The sequence below is a fragment of the Lipophrys pholis genome, assembly GCF_963383615.2.
Source record: "Lipophrys pholis genome assembly, chromosome: 23".
Lineage (NCBI taxonomy): Eukaryota > Metazoa > Chordata > Actinopteri > Blenniiformes > Blenniidae > Lipophrys > Lipophrys pholis.
In genome coordinates, this window is record NC_137645.1 from 3669452 (window position 1) to 3692847 (window position 23396).

The 23396-nt window shown below is 46.0% G+C and overlaps 3 protein-coding genes across 3 annotated transcripts; 1 reads left to right on the forward strand and 2 right to left on the reverse strand.

Moving 5' to 3' along the window:
- Positions 1-2045: 2045 nt before the first annotated feature.
- On the reverse strand, positions 2046-3653 carry LOC308127579 (frizzled-7-A-like; the record flags this gene model as incomplete). The annotated part of the gene is made up of 1 exon (XM_080492710.1): positions 2046-3653. One exon carries the CDS (start codon positions 3651-3653, stop codon positions 2046-2048), a length of 1608 nt encoding a protein of 535 aa, XP_080348836.1.
- A 2043-nt stretch (positions 3654-5696) lies between these two features.
- On the reverse strand, positions 5697-10470 carry cdk15 (cyclin-dependent kinase 15). Its single transcript, XM_080493350.1, has 13 exons — positions 10220-10470; positions 9077-9208; positions 8893-8987; positions 8705-8784; positions 8355-8449; positions 8185-8247; positions 7888-8011; positions 7669-7789; positions 7482-7575; positions 7351-7414; positions 7110-7158; positions 6332-6474; positions 5697-6256 (listed from the first exon to the last, which is right to left on the reverse strand). The coding sequence occupies exons 1-13, from the start codon at positions 10403-10405 to the stop codon at positions 6144-6146; spliced, it is 1359 nt and encodes a 452-aa protein (XP_080349476.1). The 5' UTR covers positions 10406-10470; the 3' UTR covers positions 5697-6143.
- Positions 10471-18328: 7858 nt separating this feature from the next.
- f2 (coagulation factor II (thrombin)) lies at positions 18329-23340 on the forward strand. Its single transcript, XM_080492671.1, has 15 exons — positions 18329-18662; positions 19019-19099; positions 19521-19600; positions 19696-19720; positions 19856-19921; positions 20011-20119; positions 20459-20592; positions 20674-20967; positions 21040-21156; positions 21259-21385; positions 21687-21854; positions 21940-22113; positions 22204-22382; positions 22861-22931; positions 23011-23340. The coding sequence occupies exons 1-15, from the start codon at positions 18596-18598 to the stop codon at positions 23161-23163; spliced, it is 1845 nt and encodes a 614-aa protein (XP_080348797.1). The 5' UTR covers positions 18329-18595; the 3' UTR covers positions 23164-23340.
- Positions 23341-23396: the final 56 nt, after the last annotated feature.

Sequence of the window (23396 nt, forward strand, 5' to 3'; positions counted from 1 at the left end):
GTAATGTGATCTCACCGTAGTCGTACCCAAGGCAACGGGGGAGCACCACACAGCTGTCTCCAGGGCAACCATCTCACAACTGCCGCGCAACTGTCACCAAGGCAACCATCCACTCAGGCTCATTCAGCCAGATTAGAGTCAGATTAGAGTCAGATTAAAAGTCTGTTGTTTGTCTGGAATCAAACCTGATTTAAGAACAGACCTGTTCTCTGGGATTTCTATTTTAAAATGTTGCATGTTTTTGCACAGTTTGAGTGTTTGTTGGTTTTTGAAGTGTTTGAAGGTCTTGGTACGTTGGTGAGCATCATGTTGGGAGGATTGTCTGACCGAGTCTTCAGACTCTTCTCTCCGATCAGAATCCTCACGTCTTCCTATGTGACCTGATGTTTGGGTGAAGCTGATCTGTGGTCATAGTGCAGTGGACCAGCCGGCCAGCTGCCGCGGTCCTCACAGAGATGTCTGAACCCCTGAGAGTCACACAGAGCCCTGCGCAGCTGAGATGAAAGCCAAGACCTGCAGCCCTCCGCCTCGTTCTAATCACCCTCTTCCTTCTCCGGACAATAGAGCCGCAATTTGGAAAACGAAGCTGGAGGAAGAGCGGTCCTCACCCTCACATTGTTTCCCTGTGGCTCTCATCACCAAGTCAAATAGGGAAACACTGCCACGCTCTGCCAACACCCACAAACCTGCAGGTGTGCCAGGACCGGCTCCCTCCGGGTTTAAGATCACAGCGGGTCGCGCCGACAGATGCTGTAGACTAGAGGTAATCAGCAGCGAGTCCCGGTCCTCCGGCGGCTCTCAGAGGGGGAGCGCCGTGGTGTTTTGTTCCTTTGCAGCAGAAACGAAGGAAGGAAAGACGGAGGGCTGTGAGACGACTTATCTGGAGCTCAGCAGCAGAAATCCAAGAAAAACAGGCACAGAAGCCAAAGTAAAGTCATTAATCACCGAGGAGCGCCTTGCCTCGCTGCTCAGAAAACCATGAGCCAAAACTATCGGCGTGAGCAGTGAACTCGCAAACCCCGACAAACCTCAGACATGATGAACCAGAACAAAGAGGTTAACGGGAACCAGAGAGCCAGAACCAGGAGGTCAACCAACCACAGAACCAGAACCATGCATCTTCACCTCCTATTGACAGTTCCTCACATTCTCCCAACTTTTCACCTCTTCCTGACTCCATTTCAAAGTTTAGAACCAATCAAACTCATCATTACATCTGACTAGAAGTTTATCGTTAAACAGTATTATCAATAAGGAAAAACTGGAGGAAAAATACAATGCTAAATACATCAAATGAATCTGAAGCCACAGCCAAAGACCTGAATACCCTAACTGTAAGCTGTAGTGTCAAAACTTATCTACTTGAGGACATGAAGGGTCAAAACAACTCCGCAATCAAAAGCTGGCCTGATAAAAAAACTTGGACCGAGGCCATTGAAAGCTTTTAAAATCACCCACAGAATGTAAAAACTAATTCTGGCTCGCACATGTCGTCATTGCAGAGCTCTTCAAAGCTTCTTTTTGAGGTCCTCCTCAGCTCACGTGCAGATTCATTGAGCAGTGACTGTTGTTTTTAATAGTATTCTGCCACCGCCTACTGGTAAAGATATGAACTGCACTTTTTGGCGTGAGGAAAAAATAAATCAATTTGATTCCACATGTCAATGCACTTATAAAGTTTTAAAAAGGTTTTCCAGCCCCAACAAACTGTTGAATTTGACATTAATTCCAGAGAGATCCCTGATAGCAGTGAACATATTCCTGTGGAGGAAAAGAAAATTAAGGGGGACTGTTTTACTTGAATAAAATGATTCCATGGAGAGCTTAGGGGCACCAGGATCCCTGACCTCCTACTACTATCTGAACTAAAGTAAAATATTAACACGTCACTCTCAGTCCTTGTTAACTCTGACACAGTAAACTGAATATCTGCACACAAACACAATTATATACATTTTCTGTCAGCAACAAGCGTCTCAGGTCAAAAACAGTCCATGATCAAACAGTCAAGGGCCCAACACCACGCTTCTTGTCCGTGCCGTGGTTCAGCTCTCCACCGTCGGTGCTGCCTGCTTGTTTCTGGCTCGTCTGTAAAAGTGTAGCCATGACTGGAGCGTCTTCCTGGACCAGACCCAGAGCCCTGAAGTGATCCCGACCGTCATCATCATCAGGTGCTTGATCACAAACACGGTGAAGTCCGGAGTGGTGGGCGGGGAGTCTGTGTCAGGGCATGGCAGGCCAAACGGCCTGCAGGTCTGCAGGAACCAAGTCTGCTCCCACTGGGTCTGGTAGGCCTGCTCATAGAAGCAGCACGCAACCACCACGGCAGCCGGCACTGAGTACGACACTCCAAACACGCCCATCCGAACCATCAGGCGCTCCAGCTTTTCTGTGTGGGTGCCGTCGTGCTTCATGATGGTCCGAACTCGCACCAGAGAAACAAAACCTGCCGAGAGGAAAAACATGCCGGTAACGAGGTAGATGAAGAGCGGCACCAGCACGAAACCCCGCAGGGCCTCCATGTTGTGGATCCCCACATAGCAGACACCAGTGAGAAGGTCCCCCTCCACCTGTCCCATGGTCAGCACAGTGATGGTCTTCACGGCTGGGACCCCCCAGGCAGCCAGGTGGAAGTACTGTGCATTGGTCTCGATGGCTTCATGGCCCCACTTCATCCCAGCAGACAGAAACCAGGTGAAGGACAGCACCACCCACCATATGGAGCCTGCCATGCTGAAGAAGTAGAGCACCATGAAGGAGAGAGTGCAGTCTTCCTTCTGGTTTCCCTGGACCACCATTTTGTAGCCATCCTCCTTGAACTTCTCGACACAGACGACCCGATCCTCCAGCAGGGAGCCAGCACCGTAGACCAGCGCCACCATGAGGAAGCAGCCCGACAGGAAGATGATTGGCCGCTCTGGGTATCGAAACCTCCTAGTGTCCATCAGGAATATGAGAACGGTGAAGAGGCAGCTGAGGGTGCACAGGAAGGACCACACGCCCACCAAGAGCCGGCTGACCTTCAGCTCCTCTGCACGGAAATACATCACGCCGTCGGGTTTGGAGGTCTCACAGGGGGCTCCGCAGTCTTTCACCCCTAGGAAGTGATATCTGAGGTAGGAGGGCACCTGAAGTTGAGCCGGGCAGGAGAAGGATGGACCGGGCTCAGTGGGGGGTCCATCACTGATGTTCTGACCCACACAGATCTCTCCTGCACCATGCACTGGAAAGTTCTCACAGTGCAGCCTCTTCGGCCACTGAAAGCCAAATTTATTCATGAGCACCTCGCAGCCCCGTCGAGCACGTTCACACAAGGCCCGGCAAGGCGGGATGGCCCGGTCCAGCACCGTGCAGACCGGAACATACAAGGAGCAGAGGAAGAACCTGAGATCTGTGGAGCACTGGACTTTCACTAGCGGGTAGAACTGATGGACCTCCAGTCCTGCGTCTTCCTGAGTGCTGTGGCCCAGTAGGTTGGGCATGATGGTCTGGTTGTAGGCGATATCCATGCAGAGGGGGACGGAGACGGGCTGGCAGAAGCTGTGATCTGGGACAGAGAGCACCGGCTCGTACTGACTGGTGCCGGGCCGGTGGAGGAGGACCAGAGCACAGCCTGAGAGCCAGAGCCAGCTCCTACAGCCCCCCACAGCCATGACCGCCCACAGAGGACACTTTTCACTGAATTAAGCTTTAAAGGTCATTCAAAGCACATCTGAGGAACAGTCGCAAAACGATTCCACTGTCAGACTAAAGTCTGTACCTTGTCCTGCAGGTCTCCACAATCCAAACACAAAAAAGCAGCAGGAGAAGCTCCTTCACATATTGAGTCCTTCAGTCAGATCCAGCAGCCTGAATCCCGCCTGCAGAGTTCGACTCTTCTGAAGTTCCCGGTCACTCTTCTGCTTGATGTTTATGGTTTGTGATCCTGCAGCAGGTTGGACTTCCTCCCACTGACAGCCGTCTACACCTCTGATCAGTGTTCACCCCCGCCTGCAGAGAGGGCGAGGGAGGGGCCTCCTCCACACTGACTCCAGCCTCTCATCACTCTGTTCTGTCTGCTGCCTCCCAGCTGATTGGATGCTGGAGGTACAAGAGGCGGGAACTATTGGTAGAAATCATCTACAACATGTACTTATGAAATAAATGTTGATATCAAAACACAGATCAGTACAAATATTGTACTGAATGTTGTTGAATGTCAACTCTCACCTCTCATCACCTGTTATCACCTGGTATCACCTCTCATCACCTGGTATCACCAAAATCACCTGGTATCACCAGAATCACATGATCCTCAAGCTCTTTCATGCTCTTGCATGTAATCACCTGCAGTTACCTGTCATCACCCGTCTTGCTCTTTCTTCATCTGCCTTCACCTGTCAGTTGCTGCACCTTCACATCACTTCACCTCATCATGTTTTACAGACTCAAGGAGCTGTTATAAACACCAAAATAAAAGAACAGAGCAGGTGTGTTTTTACATCAGTCTTCAACTGTTTGGATCCTTCTCCGGATCTTCAGGGATTTGTTTGTTGCCGCCATCAAAACAAAATCAAAGATGTTTTCTGCATGTAGACGACATTTTAAATAGGTAAAACTTTGTTTTGATGTTTTGAATGGAGCGTTCGCGTTTCGAAGCACAGCAGCGGTTATTTCAGGAGCTAGCCTCGTCTTTCTGATGTTTGAATCGCCTGGCGAAAAATGATCACACGACTCGCCCATTCGTGTGTTTTAACAAAAGCTGTCGCCTTTTAAGCTCCAAAGTTGACGTTTGTTTCCGTAGCGATTTCGCTAAATTTGGGCGAAACGGGGAGAAAACAAAGTAAAAGTTGGAGTCTTCAGAGGGCGCAGATCAAAGGGCTGCCGCGCTTCCTGATTTATTAATGACTACGTAAATTCGTCTTCGCTCATCAAACTTACGAAAACACAAACAGAGTTAAATATTCAAACACCTCCCATCGTCTCTTTCATCTCCACAAACAGACGCCGCCTTCAAAGCTACACGGGTTTTCTGTCAATCACTGATCGGACAAAAACAAATTTACACGGGAAAAGTCAAACTTCCTCTGTTTTTGAAAAAATACATTAATTTGAATTTACTGATAAACAAGAGACAGATGATGAAAACAAACGGCCGCACCAACTCAAAACAAAGAGGAGCTCACAGAATGGTGAATATTTTTCTGTTTGCATGTTAACGAAGCGTTAGCCTTTTGTTTGGAGTCAGTTTTGAGTTTGACATGTCTCTTTGTTTTGAGAAAACAAGACAAAGTGCAGTCAGTCTCAGATCAACGAGGCCCTCCGGTGGTGAGAGTGAATATTAATGGGAGTTTTACTATTCTACTAACTGAAGCATTATTAGGTAGTTAAGTATGACATGAACACAGTTATTAGGCCTAAAACTAAAAGAGGTGGACGCTGGCTGACTGCTGGACTGACGGACAGAAGTCATCTAAGGTCAAAGTGTAAATGTTGTTTTATAGTTTCAAAAAATAAACACAAGACGTGACAATTAAAAAAACAAACTGTGAGGTAGGGTATGTCAGTTTGTTTGTCGTTGTTTATCATTAAATATCATGTGTTTTCTTTTTGTTTTTGGTTTGTTGACTTCAAGAAAATCACGAAGCAACAACTATCAACACTGTGGTAAGGACAACGAAAACCAAACATCTGTGTGGTAATGACAGAAAACAAATAACAGTATCAATAACAGTTTATAGTACCAAACACACAATGAAACCAAAGTTGCACAAGACCGCGGCTAACATGCTAACAAAGGGCTAACGAAACAACAGAGGAGTAGATAAACACTTCATATTAAATTCTACATAAATACTATTGAAAGCATTTTTTATTACAGGAAATGGAGAAAAAAACCAAGCGAGCTCATGTTACACTGGCTGTATGAGGGACAGCTCCATCCACCAGGCCGTCAGGATGCTCAAGTCTTTCCACCCTCTTCTATCCACCCTCAATCCGCTGCACATACAGACTGAACCTTGACTCCCACTAAAATGCACTCCACACTTAACCCAACTGAAGGGAGTGCAACGGAACCTGCTGGTCAACGTTTTCTTTTGCCAGCTCCGCACAGCTCTTCACTTGAACTTGGTTGAGCTCCTTCTGTTTGCTTCATCCGGTTGTTAGCTCCATTTAATGGCGGGCAGCAGCGAGGGTTTGCTGCGGCGTGCAGGGGTGAAAATGTCCTTGACCTCCGTCTCCAGACGAACACCGGGAACCTTGAAGATGGAAACATCTGGACAACAAACATCAGGAATCAGGAGCGCACAACAAAAACACTGCTCCATGGAGCATGTAGCCACGTCCTTACTGTCTCTGAGGTGCATGATGGGAATGGGAAGCGTGCTGAAGTACGGGTGCTGCAGGGAATCCTCAGCCGAGATCCGGTCGGCGGGAACCACCTTCAACATCCTCTGGACCAGGTCCTCGGTCTTATAGGGCAGCTGACCCAGTCTGAGAAACAAGTTAGCATGTTGGCATCTGCAACAATTATCAACAGCTTAGCATCTGCAGCACGTTAGCATCTGTAGGAAAGATTAGCATGATAGCATCTGTAGGAAATATTAGCATTTAGCATGTGTAGGAAATATTAGCATTTAGCATATGTAAGAAATATTAGCATTTAGCATATGTAAGAAATATTAGCATTTAGCATATATAGGAAATATTAGCATCTACAACTAATATTTGCATATCCTAACATCCAGAGCAAAATGTTTGGATGTTACAATATTTAGCACATATCAGCAAGGTATCTTCTCAAGAAAATTTTGGATTCTACAATAAATACTAGCGTAGCATCGCCAGCAAATGTCAAAAGAGTAGCCAATGTCAGCAGGCTTGTATTTTCTGCAAAATGTTATAAAGTCTTTACATTAAATGAGAGCGTCTCTTTGTCTTCAGCTAATCTTTAGCTCATTAGACTTTAAGAAAAACTTATTTTAAAACTTCTCAATGCTACAGTGATGTAATGCTAACTTAAACTCAATAAGTAGTCACAGTTTCCTTTCTGCTGAAACTATTGAAAGAAATTATGCGCAATGCTGTAATAGTAATTTATTACTCTGAATTCAACACTATCGATGTACCTTTTCCAAACTGTCCTGAACGACTTTGGTTCAGAGGGAAGAAACCACTCTTGAAAAATAGAGACAAACCAACAAACAAACATCAGCACGCTAACAACAGTAAACACATGTAAAAAGAAAAAGAAGGTTGCAATAATAACAGTGAACAACAATAAAAAATTAACAACAACGTTACACTTTGAATAAACACATTTCACAAGACATGTACGAGTAAACAAAGTGAGTGCAGGATGTTTGGGACCTGGTCTGTAGTTCGGCAGCAGACTGACACCGGACCAGCTTTTCTCAGTGGGAACGCCCACCACCTGCACAGGATGCTCTCATGTAAACAACAACAGCGACAACAAAAACAACAACAAACTCCAGACCGACCGCCCAGATCTTCTGCAGCTGCTGGAACTCATCAGAGACTCCCGGGAACGCCGGCGCGCCCTGCAGCATCTCCACGAACACACAGCCAGCACCCCTGACAACAACGACCACAATAAAAACACTGTCAGGAGGAGGAGGAAGAGAAGGAGGAAGATGAGGAGGAAGGCGAGGAGGAAGAGGCAGTGACCAGATGTCCAGAGCTGTGGAGTAATCGGTGGAGCCCAGCAGGACGTCAGGAGGTCGGTACCACAGAGTCACCACCTCTGAGGAGAAGCTCTGACTGGGGATGGATTTGGACCGCGCCAGACCTGGACCACAACCAGAACCACTGTTTTCATTAATTCATCATCATCATCATCATCATCATCATCATCATCATCATCATCATCGTGTGTGTGTGTCTGACCAAAGTCTGCCAGTTTAAGCTCCCCCAGGTAGGAGATGAGCAGGTTCTGGGGCTTCAGGTCTCTGTGGAGGATTCTCCGACTGTGGATGTAACAAAGACCTCTGAGCAGCTGGAACATGAAGAGCTGAAACACACATGCAAACAAACACACACACACACACACACACATGCCCACACAAACACACACACACACACACACACACACACACACACACACACACACACACACACACAGGGTCAGAAGTGTGTGTATGTGCAGCGTCCTCCAGAGGCTGCACACAGCATCAGCACACCTACCCGCACGTTGTGTGAGCGCAGACCTCCAGGATGCTGCGCCAGGTACTGAGCCAGATCTGTCTGCTGCAAAAACAACAACAACAACACAACAGTGTCAATACAATAACACAGTCACACAACAGTCAGAGGAAACAACACCGTCACACCGTCGTCTGATGGTTCACACTCACCACATACTCAAAGACCAATGTGAGCGTCTCTCTGGTGTGAACGATGTCATGGAGGATGACGATGTTCGCATGTTTCAGATGTTTGAGCAGAGATGCTGTGCAACACACACACACACACACACACACACACACACACACACACACACACACACACACACACACACACACACACACACACACACACACACACACACACACACACACACAAACAGTCACACACACACACACACACACACACACACACACACACACACACACACACACACACACACACACACACACACACACACATGAACACACTGTGACAAGAGACGCTGGGTGGGGAATGTGGCAGCAATATGATTGGTCACCCTCTCTGATGGCGGTGAACGGGACGCCCTCCTCCGTCTTCATGCGAATGACCTTCAGAGCCACCAGCTGCCCGTTTATCCTCAATAGAAGAAGAAATACTCGCCATTATTCAACGTTCACAAAATTTGAAAGAAGTAACATTGAATATACGAGAACTTGTTTTAACACCGGATCTAATGAGATGAACCTGCTGATGCCTTTGTAGACGGAGGCGAACGCTCCTTCTCCCAGTTTCTCCAGACTCAGGTACGACTGAGCCGCTCCGAACTGCAGACCCGCTTTCTGTACACACAAGAACGGGTCAACTGATGGCTCACGCTACCCCCCCCCCCCCCCCCCCCCCACAATCCCCATGTGACCTGTCAGCTGACCCAGGTGAAGGCCTGCTCATCGTCGCCCCCTCCTAGAGGGTCACTGTTACTGCGTCCTCGATGGGCCCGCAGCCGGCGGGTCTGCAGGGTGTGGAACCAGTGAGGCTGCGAGCCCGACCGCTCCGAATCCAGCTGGGACACAAGAGAAGTTCAGCAGACACAGTTTAATACAGTTTAATAATAATGTGAGGAGAAAAAAAATAGCGCCTGCTTGTAATTTTAGAGGGAAAAGCGCATCTACCTGTGGGCGGGTCAAAGGGAATAATCTACTACCTGAGGGAGTGGCTATTCCCCCAGTGACATCATGAAGGGAAAATCTCTGATTCGACTAGATGAACACACATTTGCAAAAAGGTGGAGCAAATAAGTGATAGAGATGACAGACTTTCTTCACTTCCAGGGCCTCACACGCAGGCTATGTGGACAGAAAACCATGATAAAGTGAGTTTTCCATAATATAGGACCTTCAAAACTATTAGAATATCATGAAAACCTGTCCAAGCCAAACTGGGATACATAAGGTACAGAACATACATATACCGGTACTATCTTGAAATTATACCACTTAAAAACTAATACTGCCACCTTAAAAATAAAACATCACTTGGAAAAGTCACAGTTTTTTTGTCTGATATTAAACCTGCAAGGCCACCTTAAAATATATACCACCTTAAAACTATAATGCCAGGTTAAACAAAAAACACCTTAAATCTGAAATACCCCCATAAAATTGTAATGCATCTTTAAAAACAGGACCTTAATCTAAACAAACATAAATTTGTTTGACTGGAGCTGAAGCTGAGGACTACATTGTAAAATATGACAGATACTTAGAAGAAATCTGACAACCCTGTTGAAAATATTAGCGAACCACATTGCAAAACATATAAGTTAACAGGCTATAAAGTAGAGAAATAACAAACACTATAAGAAATGAAGCACAATACACTGTAAAATGTAGAGTCAGGACAGAGACTTTCAAAATTACAGTTTCCATGGTATCATGAGAACTGAAATTAAAGTAAATTCTCAAAAGAGTTTAAAAACAAAAGGGCATCATCCTTTCTTCTCTTGCTGTGACTGTGAGTGGGGGACATTCCAGCTCACCCTCACTTCAGTGTTGACCTCAGGTCCAAGACCTACCTGAGCAGGTGGGCGCGACGAGGAGCTGCTGCTCCTCTTGAAGCCCACCACCTCCTCCTCCTTCTCTTCCTCTTCACCGCCATCTTCCTCTTCTCTGCTGTGCTTCTCCTCTTCCTCCTCCTCCTCCTCCTCCCCCCCACAGCAGCACCTCCTCACCTCCCTCACCCACAGACACACGGCCTCCATCACCTCCACTCCTTCTCCTCTGTGGAATCCCAAGTCCTCCTCTTCGTCTCTGTCTCATGACTCCCACGAAAACAGAGTCTCATGACACACACACACACACACACACACACACACACACACACACACACACACACACACACACACACACACACACACACACACACACACACACACACACACACACACACACACACAAACAAAAAGGTCCATTCAACACTGTGTATGCTGCCCTCCAGTGGACGACTGCAGTTACTGCCACAGTAACTTATATAGTAATATAAAAAGTGTTTTACTTCAGCTCTCTGGACTCAACAACTGGGCAATCACAATAATTAAACCAAAGGAGTGCAACACAACTTGTTCCAGTCTTACAATCTTTATTGTGGTCTAAATCATTTTTGGAGGTTTCATGTTCAGTTTACATTTTTTTACAAGCATTTATATCAAAGCTCCACATCGTCCTGCTCCTTCACAGCTCACACAGAGTCAGGGAGGAGTGTCTCCCACAGCCAAATCCAGCAAACAGAGGCTCTGAGAAGGAGGTTTTGAAGGTGTGGAGGTGGACCAGAGAGTCAGAACCGACTCTGTGGAAGGACAGAGTCCCAGCAGGACAGTCCAGGTACACTCCTACCCTGTTAGAGCAGGAGGAGGAGGCGCAGGAGGAGCAGGAGGAGCAGGAGGCAGGGATGAGAGTCTGTCCGTTGTCATGCCAAGCAGAGAATCTGTGATTGTATCCGTACAGACACCAGGACTGATTGTTCTCCCCAAACCTGCACTCAATACCAGCTCCTCTCCGCCCGACTCCTCTGTAGGCCAGAGCGAGCAGGACGTCTCCGCTCCCCTCCACCTCCCAGTAGCAGCGTCCAGTCAGAGCCGTCTCACACAGCAGCTGTTGACACCCGCGGAACCTGTGTGGGTTCTCTGGGTAGGACTGCAGCTCCCCCGCAGGTGTCACCGTCCTGTGGTCGTTGGACACTCTGAGCTTGGCGTTCACCGTGTTTGTGTCGATTGACAGTGGACAGGAATCTGGAGGAGAGAACCAACACCTCTTCCTCACTGGGTGGAGACGGGCAAATGCGAGCGGTTTTGTTTCAGGTGAGAAACACACTTACACTTCCTCAGACCGGGTTTCAACCGGCAGGCTCCAGCAGGCTCCACCCTGAGAAGACGAGGGAGGAATCGGGTGATTTCAACATGGAGGAGAAGATGTTTCCTCCTGTGTGGATACCTGAGAGTGTCCAGAATGCATCGCGGATCCTCCACTGCCGCAGACAGCAGCTTCACTACCGAGTCTCCTGGATGGTTGTAGCTCAGATCCAGCTCTCTCAGATGGGAGGGGTTGTGTCGCAGAGCTGAGACCAGAGACACACAGCCGTCCTCAGAGACCAGACACCCTGACAGACTGCACACAGAACAAACATCAGTAAGAACCTGTCATTTACTTCAGATCACTGTCGACAGAGCAACACGATCATGATACAAGACAAGCAACTGTATCTTACTCTATCTGGGTCTTGACCTTATTGCTGTGTACAGAACAGAAAGCAAAGTTTCATAACTTTCCACAGGTCTTCCCACAAACCACCAGTAGTGTCTCATCTTTTCGGCTCAACTTTGGATTGTTTGTCATTTCAGAAATAAAAGGTTTCCAATCGTTTTCACTGGTGATCATCATATTTGACACAACAAATGTACAAAAATAAAAAGAAACTTCAGCGAATGGTCACTGAACCATAAGTAGCATCAAGTTTTAAAAGGCAATCAGCTGAAAAGTGTGAATCCTGACCCGAGAGCTTCCAGTTTACAGTGAGGACTCTTCAGTCCATCACACAGCAGCTTCATTCCTGAATCCTGCAGGTCCAGATGTGTCAGACTGCAGGACTGAGAGCTGAGGACCGAGGACAGAGCTCCACAGCTCCTCTCTGACACGTTACACTTATTGAGTCTGTGAAGATAAGCAGGTATGGAGACGACAATCTGTTTAGACTTTCATTCAAGCATCACAAGCAAACTCATCTCAAACTCCAAGTCTCTGAAGCCAATGAACTGTTTCATCTTTCATGTGTTTTAATTGCACTGATTGTGAGTTCTAGGCTTAAAAGGCCTTCCCACCAGGCTGTGTGGGTCATAGAGTCATCTGTCTCATGAAGTGAGATTCTGAAAACCTCTCTTCTTTTCACAGAGGACGCTGTGTGTTAGTATGCCTCCAGCACACTCTGCTACAGTTTTTATTAAGATCAGTACGTTTCCACGTGACCGCATGGCTCTCTCGTGGAGTTGAAATGACACGTGATCTTCTAGTGTGGGAAAAGATCTGATTCCAGGATGGAGGGACACGAGCCAGGAGCAGCTCGTGTCCACCGTCTCAGAGTCTTATTGTGAAGGAGAAGAAGAGCCAAGAGATGAAGAGCTCCCCCTAACAATGCATCTGTATCTCCACCCGCACCTGGAGTCATGAACCTTGACTATCACGTGACGGTACTCTAAAGTCATAACACTTTATCTTGATGCTGACCTGAGAGCTTCCAGTTTACAGTGAGGAATCTTCAGTCCGTCACACAGCAGCTTCACTCCTGAATCCTGAAGGTCGTTGTTAATTAGGTCCAGATGTGCCAGACTGCAGGACTGAGAGCTGAGGACCGAGGACAGAGCTCCACAGCTCCTCACTTCTGCGTTCTGACCCTGCTTTAGGTTCCTGTGGAGACGTTGGTGCAGACGTTGGTGCAGACTCCGGAACAGCGTAAGGGTCGGGTTTATGTTGAGGACTCGGGTCTGGGACAGGAACAGGTCCACTGTAGTTTTGTCTCCGACTGATCACGGAAGGAAATAAAAAAGGAAAACCGGGTTGGAAATGTTTTCGGATAAAAAATGGCTGAAGCTCCATGCACAGATCAGTCCTGAACAACACACTGCTGGGACCAGGTCTAGGTGTGGGTGGACTGGGGACTCCTTCCTCCACATCCTCACACTGATCCATGCAGAGATCCTCAGCAGACACTGTGTACTGAAACACAGAAGTGATGAGATGCTACATGGCTCAAACACTAGGTATGTGACAAAATGCGCATTCAGCACGCAAATTTTTTTCTACTTCTAATGTCTTTTCAAACGTCTTAAGATGGTATAAATGGTAAAACTTTTCATCCGTAGGGCCAATACCTGAGCATTTTTCAACAGTGTTTTGTCAACAATGTCACTGCAGATGGGGGCATGAGATAACGGATCACGGAGTGATGGATTGATGCTTATTATCTTAATTAGTTAATCTAAATATTTCAGATAATTCTTATTTTAAGTTAGTTTTCATATGAAGGTAATATATTCTCAATATCCTGAAAATTTCACTTGGAATATCTTGAGACACAAAGAATTTATGATACATTTTCTGTCATTTTTGAAACTGCAATCACAGTTTAGAAAAAAAAGAAAAAGGAAAATATTCACCTTGGAAAGCGATTTAAAATTGCCATAACTGTTTTGTTTCTCAACCGATTTTAAAAATCTTGTTGTCATTTGTGTTGCTGTTTTCAAGCTGCATCATGTTGTACTGATCCAAACCCTTTTCAGAGAGCGTACAATGTTTTGTCACATACCGATTCCTGATTGTGCTGTAACTACTCAGAAAAAGTTTCAGGCGTTTATATACTGAAACTTTGGGTACGTCCAAATGGTTCCTCCTATCTACTTATATATCGACTTTACCTTAACCCCGTGACGTCATCCACGGGTTGTGGAAGGTTTCCTAAAGGAGGAGTGAAAGGCGATCACGGTGGTGTGGCACCGTGATCCGCAGTCAGACCCAGGCCGTTTTCCAATTCTTAGAGCGTCAGTGTGTACTCGCCTACGTCACGAGTAACTACTTGCAAGGTATCCTCGGAAGTGCGGAAATCCAAATTTACGAGGACGCATCGGCGTTAAAGGAGAATTGGAACACGAGTACTTGATGACGCGGTGGCTGTCATGGCTGGATGATGGGACCCTGAAGCTCAGGAGGAGGAGGAGGAGGAGGAGGAGGAGGAGGAGGAGGAGGAACCTGTTTCCTCTCAGGTTCAGCAGGAAGGTGATTTGTACATGATATTTTATATGATGATCTAAATTTTAGAACATTATTGTAAAATAGTACCTTTTCTGTTGCATACATGCTGTGTATATTAGTGTATTGTACCGTGTATAGTACAATGTACAGTACTGTGTTTAGTACCATGTACAGTACTGTATAAAGTACAGTGTATAGTTCTGTGTATAGGACAGTGTTACTATTACTTCTACCTCCTATATAGCCTTTATTTTACTCTTCATCTCCTTGAACAATGAAAGCAGCTGATCAGAAATGTTCTACTAATACAAACAATTATTTTACTGTTTTACTGAAGATCCCTGATGTTTATTAAATGAAGTAACCAGCTTTTCACATACCTGCTGCTTGTCATCCTTCTGGTCATGTCATTAATATGTACTGTATTACATTTGTCTAATATACATCCTACAGTAAAGCACTCCAATCATTAGCTGTAATTTCTCTTTAGAATAAATACAGAAATGGCTTATACTGTGTGAGCGTAAATACATAAATACACACATCGCTGACACTGTCGAGCAAAGAAAGATATCAAGCAGAAAGGAAATTTTATTTAATAAACTTCAGCAGAACCTACAACAGTAATAACACAAGTTAGAAACATTATGTACATAGAATAATGACATTGTTTTGTAAAATTCTAAAGTTCTTTCTAACCTCATATATTATAGAGTATTTTTTAACGACAGGTAGATGCAGGTAAGATTCTACCTTGCTGACATGTTTCAGCTTCATCTGTAGTCTTCCTCAGAGCCTCATCTGGCCCGTCACCTGATAAAGACCGACATGTCATCACAACCAGATGAGGCTCTGAGGAAGACTACAGATGAAGCTGAAACATGTCAGCAAGGTAGAATCTTTCCTGCATCTACCTGTCGTTAAAAAATACTCTATAATATATGAGGCTTATTGATGTGTACATTGGCAACTGGGGATCTGTGCAGGATGCTCTTGTCCTGCACAGATCCTCCATGTACCAGCAAGTACTGGTACTAGCTGGGTACTTTCTGCTGGGTGACAGAGGAAGTACTGTATCCACCAAGTACTTTCTGATGGAGGACAGAGGAAGTACTATATCCATGCCTGCAGCGCACAGTTGTTATTATATCACTGTAATGGCAACCTGCTTTATTTCAATAATCAAAATCATGAACACGAAGGTACACAATGAATTCTGATTCATGATTACATCAAAATATATCAAATGTTTTCATGTGACTTTTAACTGACAGGCAGGTTGAAACCCAACAGACTCCAGGCCAAACCTGCTGGTGCTCCGTCTTTCTGAGAGCCTGGAGAGACGTCCTCTGGTTGCTGTCTGAGTGTTGTCTGTGTGGCATCGGGTGACAACATGGAGGTGGAGAGGGAGGTCCAGGGAGGAGAAGGACGGTCCAGGGAGGAGAAGGACGGTCCAGGGAGGAGGAGAAGGAAGGTCCAGGGATGATGATGGAGATGACCAGGTGACACTGAGGACGTCCAGAGGGACCTGGCAGGAAGTGATGTGTGAGCGACACTCACTGTCCAGCTACCTGCTCCTGAAGAACGACCTGCAGGCCTCAGAGAGGAGAACCACATCCAGACAGGAAGCTCTCCTCATGGAGTCATGTTTTCTACTCATGTGCAAATATATGGAGATAGATGGATAAAGACAGAGAGATCAACAGAGAGATCAACAGACTGTAAATGATTGTACATGACTGTAAAATTTAGAACTGAACATTTGTCTGTGTTATTTGATAAACAATGTAATTGTCTCGGAGGAATTTCAACAATTATGAGGTCTATGAGGAGGACATAAAACAAAAAGAATGACACACTACCAGTTCAGTAAGTTATTAACACATGTATGAATATATATGCATGCAATAATTCAAGCATCAAAAACAATCCTCACTCCCATCCTCATCTGGAGGAGTTCCTCTTCTCCACTGGACCAGGGTTCAGGTTCCTTAGTAGTCCTGGATTCAAATAGTGCATGGTGTTAGTTTGAATCCACAGCATCCTCCAGTAGAACCAGTAGAACCTCCGATAGAACCTCCAGTAGAACCTCCAGTAGAACCTCCAGTAGAATGGGTAGAACACTTCAGTGCAATTGAGACAAAACACTATGGCCAGTAGTACCTTCACCTCTCAGTCAAGTTAAATAGTTTTAAACAGGATCTTTCCCCTCAGCAGCAAATTTAAATGTACATGAACACTGTTAGATTTACACCAAAACATTTAGATCTCATGAAAACGCCAGAACAAATGTTTAAGTAAGCATGATCTTGAAATATCAACCTCATAACAACATTTTAAACAACTATATTCTCGCCTAAAACCCTCTTAAAACTGCACTCTGTTGAACAATGACGCTAATATTTCAGATTTTTTACGCACCGTTGTGTGTTTCCTCCTCCGGGATCTGCGCCGGCTTCTCTTGCTAAATGCATTATGGGTAAATTGGCTTCCCAAGACTGCACAGGTCAGTGTCGATGCATACTCGAAAAAGTGAGCGGAGCGAGGACACATCTGGGTATTCCATGTGTACTCGGTGAGAAACGGCCTAAGAATTGGAACAGTACTTGGTCTCCCACTGATGACGTTTCACGAGTACACGAGAGCACAAGTATAGACAAGTATAGGTATTGGAAAACGGCCCAGGAGAGAGGAGGGACTTTTTGGACATACCCCAGGAGATAGGAGGGACAATTCGGACGCACCCTAAGACTCTGAATGTCAGCCATGCAGCTGCATAACCAATACGTATGACCAATGCTTCATAGTGCTGATTACATCTCTTTCCTGGAGACTGCTGCTTGGTGAATTAACTTAAAAAGTCTCTGTCAACAGACTAAGTCGCATTAGAGGAAAAAACACATGCAGGCAGTCGATGTAATCTCCTGCCGTTTGTGTTTCCTCATATCGAAATAAACATAAAATGAGGAACATGTCAGCAAAGTTTCAGCTCTGATGAAGATTATGAACTTTACTGACTGACTCACCAACTTATCCCAAATCGATTTAACCTAATCTCAATAACTGATGGACCAATTGATTAACTCAGCAACTAACCAATTCACCAACTGACAGACCAACCAACCCACCGACTGAATGATGCTAAATATTTAGGAAATAAATGTTAAATTTACTCTATATAAGAAAGCTGAATATTGAGCAAGGAGAAAGAATGAATAAAGAAGTGGATGGAGGTCACGAGATGAGCGCAAGCATGCGTGATTGGTCCTCCTCCCTCAGTTTGTCTGCGCTGTCGCAGACTTTCACCTCTCGATATCGGCAGGTAAATATTTGATGTGCGAGCTCGTGCTGAGTCAGGGGGTCGATATCCTTTCACTAAGTCTCCATCTGTGCTGGTCGCTTTGAATCTCGAGTGCTGTGTGTGTGTGTGTGTGTGTGTGTGTGTGTGTGTGTGTGTGTGTGTGTGTGTAAGCAGTTCCGGGGATGGACTCCTTACAGTCGCTGCCAAAGTCATGTCACAAAAACACAAAATTTCAATGTACCGATTCTCAATAACGCACTTTCTGTGGCGCCATCTTCAGGAGAGAAACTACAGCAGAAACCAGCACCAAAGGTTCATCGTCCCAATTTTACATTCCGTAAAGGCTAAATACTTGTTGCAGATGTATCAGGTGAATCTTATACAGAAACTTTCACTGTAGAGGTGAAACAGAGTTTCTCATGATGACCAACACAACTGAGTTTCATCTGGTAACCAACCCATCAGCACAGAACACGCTCACCTATCAGCTCCTACTGGAGACCAACTAACTGGTCAATAGTTAACCAAATAATCAATCAGAAGAGAACTAAGTTGTATGTTAACAAGGAATTAAATATCCTGCCTTAAACAGACAAGTTGCAGCTTAAAATCCATCAAATGTGATTGTACTTCAACACTGAATCAAAAACTAAGGCTACAGGGCTGAAAGTGACGGAGCAAGGATGTTACGATGAGTCAAAGTAAACAGGTCGGACTCATCGCAGTGCCTCATACTTTGACCCCCCGGTCAATAGCGAGGCCTCAGAAAGCAGAGCGGGACGGACGGCCAGAGACACACTGCACAGCCACTCTGCTGGATCCGGTTCTGAGGCTCTGATTGGAGGTCTGGATCATGGTGGACCCAAAACCAGCTGCAGTCCTGCTGCTGTTCCTCCTGCACAGCAGTGTGGCCGACCATGGTACCAGGTTTACTCTTTACTCTGCCGCGTGTGTGAGAAGTACAGGTACTCGATGTTGGGTCACAGTCGTCGAGGCGGCATATGAAATTTACTGGACCTGCACTTTGTTTGAACTACATGCAGTCCGAGTGTTTCATCGGAGTTATTCTGTGTACTTCACCCGACATTTAGCGAGGACATTATCATCCCTCCACCCGTACAGCAGTTTGAACATTATCAGATCCTGTTGGACTGTATTGATGTTTTAATACTTTAGGAGTACAAGCTTGTTATCTGTGGCATGTTCAATACGTCAAAAACTCAAACACAACCCGGAAAAATATCACCTCGCTCTCATGCCGATGTTTGTTTTGTAGTTTTTCTCGACAGCCAGCGAGCGACACAGGTCCTGGTGCGGAACCGACGAGCCAATCAGATGTTTGAGGAGATGAAACCAGGTAAGATTGTCAGGTTAACGGTTCACTCACATGATCTACCTGTCCATGTGTCTGCTTGGTATTCTGCTGATTACAATCACAAAAGTGAATTTACTGATTATGATCTACTTAAAATCGAATCATGATCACAGTCAGAGTTGACCATGTGGACTTCAAGAAATAAAAATATATCATATGTACTGACTGACTTTACAAAGACAAATCTCAAAGGGGATAAAACAACCCCCCCCCCCCCCCCCCCCCCTTCCAAAAGAAATATCACACAAAGACAGAAACTGACTCCAAAAATGAAAAACAACCGCAGAGAGACTTGAGACAGATATCTATACTCTAATATAGATATCTGTCTCAAGTCCTCTCTGCGGTTGTTTTTCATGAAAAGGCCCGCAAAGGTCATTTACTGTGTGTTATTTCCTGTCAGGGAACCTGGAGAGAGAATGTGTGCAGGAAATCTGTGACCATGAAGAGGCCAGAGAGGTGTTCGAACAGACGGATAAAACAGTACGACAACACTTCACTATGTCATCCACAAACACAAACAGCACTGACAACAACAACTGCTTAAACTCTAACCACATCACTGTTTGATCCCACAGGAGAGCTTCTGGGTGAAATACCTTGGTATGTACCGATCAATCTGACGTTTCTTAATATTTGTTCTGCTGTGTGCTGCCATGCAAACATGAACAAAGTCCAGACCAGCTGAACAAACACACAAACAAACACCTTACTGCGGTGTGTGTGTCTGCTTCCCAGACTGTAAAGGAACCCAGATAGCAAGAACGACACAGACCATCGAGCTGGTCAGACAGTGTATACAAGGTAAACACAAACATATACACGTACACAGGTTCACCTGATCTCGTTGGTTTGTGCGTTCCTGCTGAGGGTGCGTATGTGTGTGTTTTCAGGTCAGTGCATCTCTGGTCAGGGAGTGAACTACGAAGGAAACATCAACATCACCAAGACTGGACGAGTATGCCAGCACTGGAAACACAGCTTCCCCCACCCCATCAGCAGGTAACTCACCAACAGAACCAACTCATCAGCAGGTCACTAATTAACTAACCCATCAACCCATAACTGACCATATAACCCAGGTACACAACGGATCTATCAACAGGTGACCAAAACAAAGGTATAGACTAGTTCACCGCCACTCATCCTGCATCAATGAATCAACGTGATCATTCAACAATAAACAATTTCTGGGTTTACATGTCCAATTACCAGTTGACCAATCGAATTACATTTATACTGGTCTAGCGGTGAGATTACTTGTTCAGCCGTCTGATTCATCTCATTCCTTGTCAGACTTCCTGTTTATCGTTGTGACTGGTGTTGTGTTGACCTGTGCAGGGAGTACAATGTTTCAGAGAACGACCTCCTTCAGGAGAACTTCTGCAGGAACCCTGACAGCCGTCCGGAGGGACCTTGGTGTTTCACTCAGGACCCCTCTGTGCAGAAAGAGTCCTGTCGCGTACCTGTTTGTGGTCAGTGTCTGACAGAGCACGTCACCTTCACTTTGTGGATTAGCAGGACAATGACACCAGGTCCTCTTGTTCGGTTTGAAGGTGAGGACTTCGTTCAACCCACCGAGGCGCCGAAGCCCGTCAAAAACACAGTGTGTCTACCGAGTTACGGGATCGATTATGATGGTGACCTGAGCGTTACCATGGGAGGCCACCCCTGTCTGCACTGGTCCTCACCAGAGGCAAAAGCTCTCAGTCTGGACAAAGACTTCATCCCGGAGGTTACCCTGGCGGGCAACAAGTGCCGAAACCCAGACAATGACCCAGAGGGTCCTTGGTGCTACATTCACGTTTCTGGAAACATCACTGTTGACTACTGCGACCTGGACCTTTGTGGTAAAGTACATGTGTTTGAATCTATGTGTGTGATCCCTCACCTGTCTGATCCTTCACTTGTCTGCCTTCCAGAGGACCCACTGCTCGGTGAAGACGACACGACGCAGACTGGAGGCCGGGAGCGCTCCGTTCTTGGTCCTGCCAGGAAAAACATTTTCAACCCTCGAACCTTCGGACAAGGAGAGAGCGGTGAGTCCGTCCGCAGGTGGCTCAGAGACAACCCTCACCCATGTTCAAGCTGTAAGACAGTCGACCATCATTCTGATTGGTTCTTTGGCTGTTGTGTTGTAGTGTGTGGCGAGCGTCCACTGTTTGAGAGGATGAACATAAAGGATGCAAAGGAGGCGGAGCTGCTGGAGTCCTACAGGGAGCAACGTATTGTCGGGGGCAACGACGCCGAAGTGGCTTCAGCGCCGTGGTAACAGCACTCGGCTTTTAACCTCCTGCAAACTATTTCCTCCACAGTGTTCTTCAATCCTCTGAAGACCTGGTGCTCCATTGCCCACCGAGTGCCGCGCTCTCGTCGTGCTCATTTCCTCAGGACATTAGGCAGTACTTGTCCTACCTCTCTGAAATGATTCAGACTCCATAGTGTTTTAGGATGTCTTCTGCATTGTTTAAGGGGGAGGTGCTGACATCACAAAGTCTCGGAACACTCAGAAGCACCTCTAATAATCTTTTTGTTCATGAAGGCTCAGCTCTGATTGTTCTGTGCTCAGGCAGGTGATGCTGTACAAGCGCAGCCCTCAGGAGCTGCTGTGTGGCGCCAGCCTGGTCAGCGATGAATGGATCCTGACAGCAGCCCACTGCATCCTCTACCCGCCCTGGAACAAGAACTTTACCACCAACGACATACTGGTTCGTCTGGGAAAACACAACAGAGCCAAGTAAGAATAACTCACTGGCAGGATGCGGCAGCCCGGAGTCAATGTGCCAAACCCTCGAGATTTTCCTAATTTACATCGTCTCCAGGTTTGAGCGTGGCACCGAGAAGATCGTGGCCATCGATGAAATCATTGTGCATCCAAAGTACAACTGGAGGGTGAACCTGAACCGCGACATTGCGCTGCTGCACATGAGACGACCGATCCAGTTCACCAATGAGATCCACCCCATCTGCCTGCCCAACAAGGCTGTCGCCAAGCTGTAGGACGACTGTCTGCTTCATAACACGACCGACACGGTTCACTTTGTCCTCAAAGCTTCAATTCCTGTCGATTGTTTGATTCCCGGCAGGCTGATGTCCCAGGGCTTCAAGGGTCGAGTGACCGGTTGGGGTAACCTTAAGGAAACCTGGAACCCGGCTGTCAAGAACTTACCCATAGTCCTCCAGCAGATTCACCTCCCCATCGTGGACCAGGATGTCTGTCGCAGCTCCACACAGGTCAAGGTCACAGACAACATGTTCTGTGCAGGTAAGATTTCACGTTCTACATTGTCCATGTGAAGCGCTGCAGGTTTCCAATTATGTTCTGAACCAAAAACCATCTGACGGTTCGTGTCATCCAGAGGAGTTCGCTCTTGTTAAATTGGTTAAAACATTTCCTTGTTTCTTATCTCAGGGCCTCTTACACCCATCCATCAATAGTTAAAAAAGTTTTTTTTTCCTATTTTACATAAAATTTCTTTCATGCACTTCTTGTAAAATCAGTTTTCCTTATTCTAGTAAAGATAGAGGAAAAACCTTGAAAGAAAATGCATGGAACTAGTTTTAAAAATGAAATCACCAAAATAGTGGTGACAATTGTATTATTGCAGTGTTTCTATGTCCGATGTAAAACATATGATTAACATGCTTGTGTTGCGCATCTTCTGTTAAGATCAAATATGAAAATAGGATAAAAAGTCACAGATAAAATATGAGATTTCGAACGTCGGCTGTTTGTGTTGCAGGTTTTCAACCAGAAGAGAACCAACGTGGAGACGCCTGTGAGGGAGACAGCGGCGGTCCATTTGTGATGAAGGTGAGTCAAAGCAGATTGTAATTTGATAATTTAAATTACGAGCTTCAATCTGAAGCTGCAAACGTGTGTGTGTGTGTAGCACCCGGCAGAGAATCGCTGGTATCAGATGGGTATTGTGTCGTGGGGCGAAGGCTGTGACCGCGATGGAAAATACGGCTTCTACACTCACCTGTTCAGGATGACCCGGTGGATGAAGAAGGTCATCGAGAGGACGGGAGGAAGCGACGACTGAGCGAAAACACACACACACACATCTCATATTCACTGATCTTATGGCTTAAGTTGATACAACACAATACCACCACCCACCTGCAGGGGCAGTATCTCATACACACCTACACACAAGTGTTGGTATTTGACCATTTGGTGACCTATGTTTTTGTTTCTGAATAAAAGTACACCACACTCATCAGGAGGTTGTTTTCTGTTGATTCTAAATCCAATGACCACCCACACCCACACAAA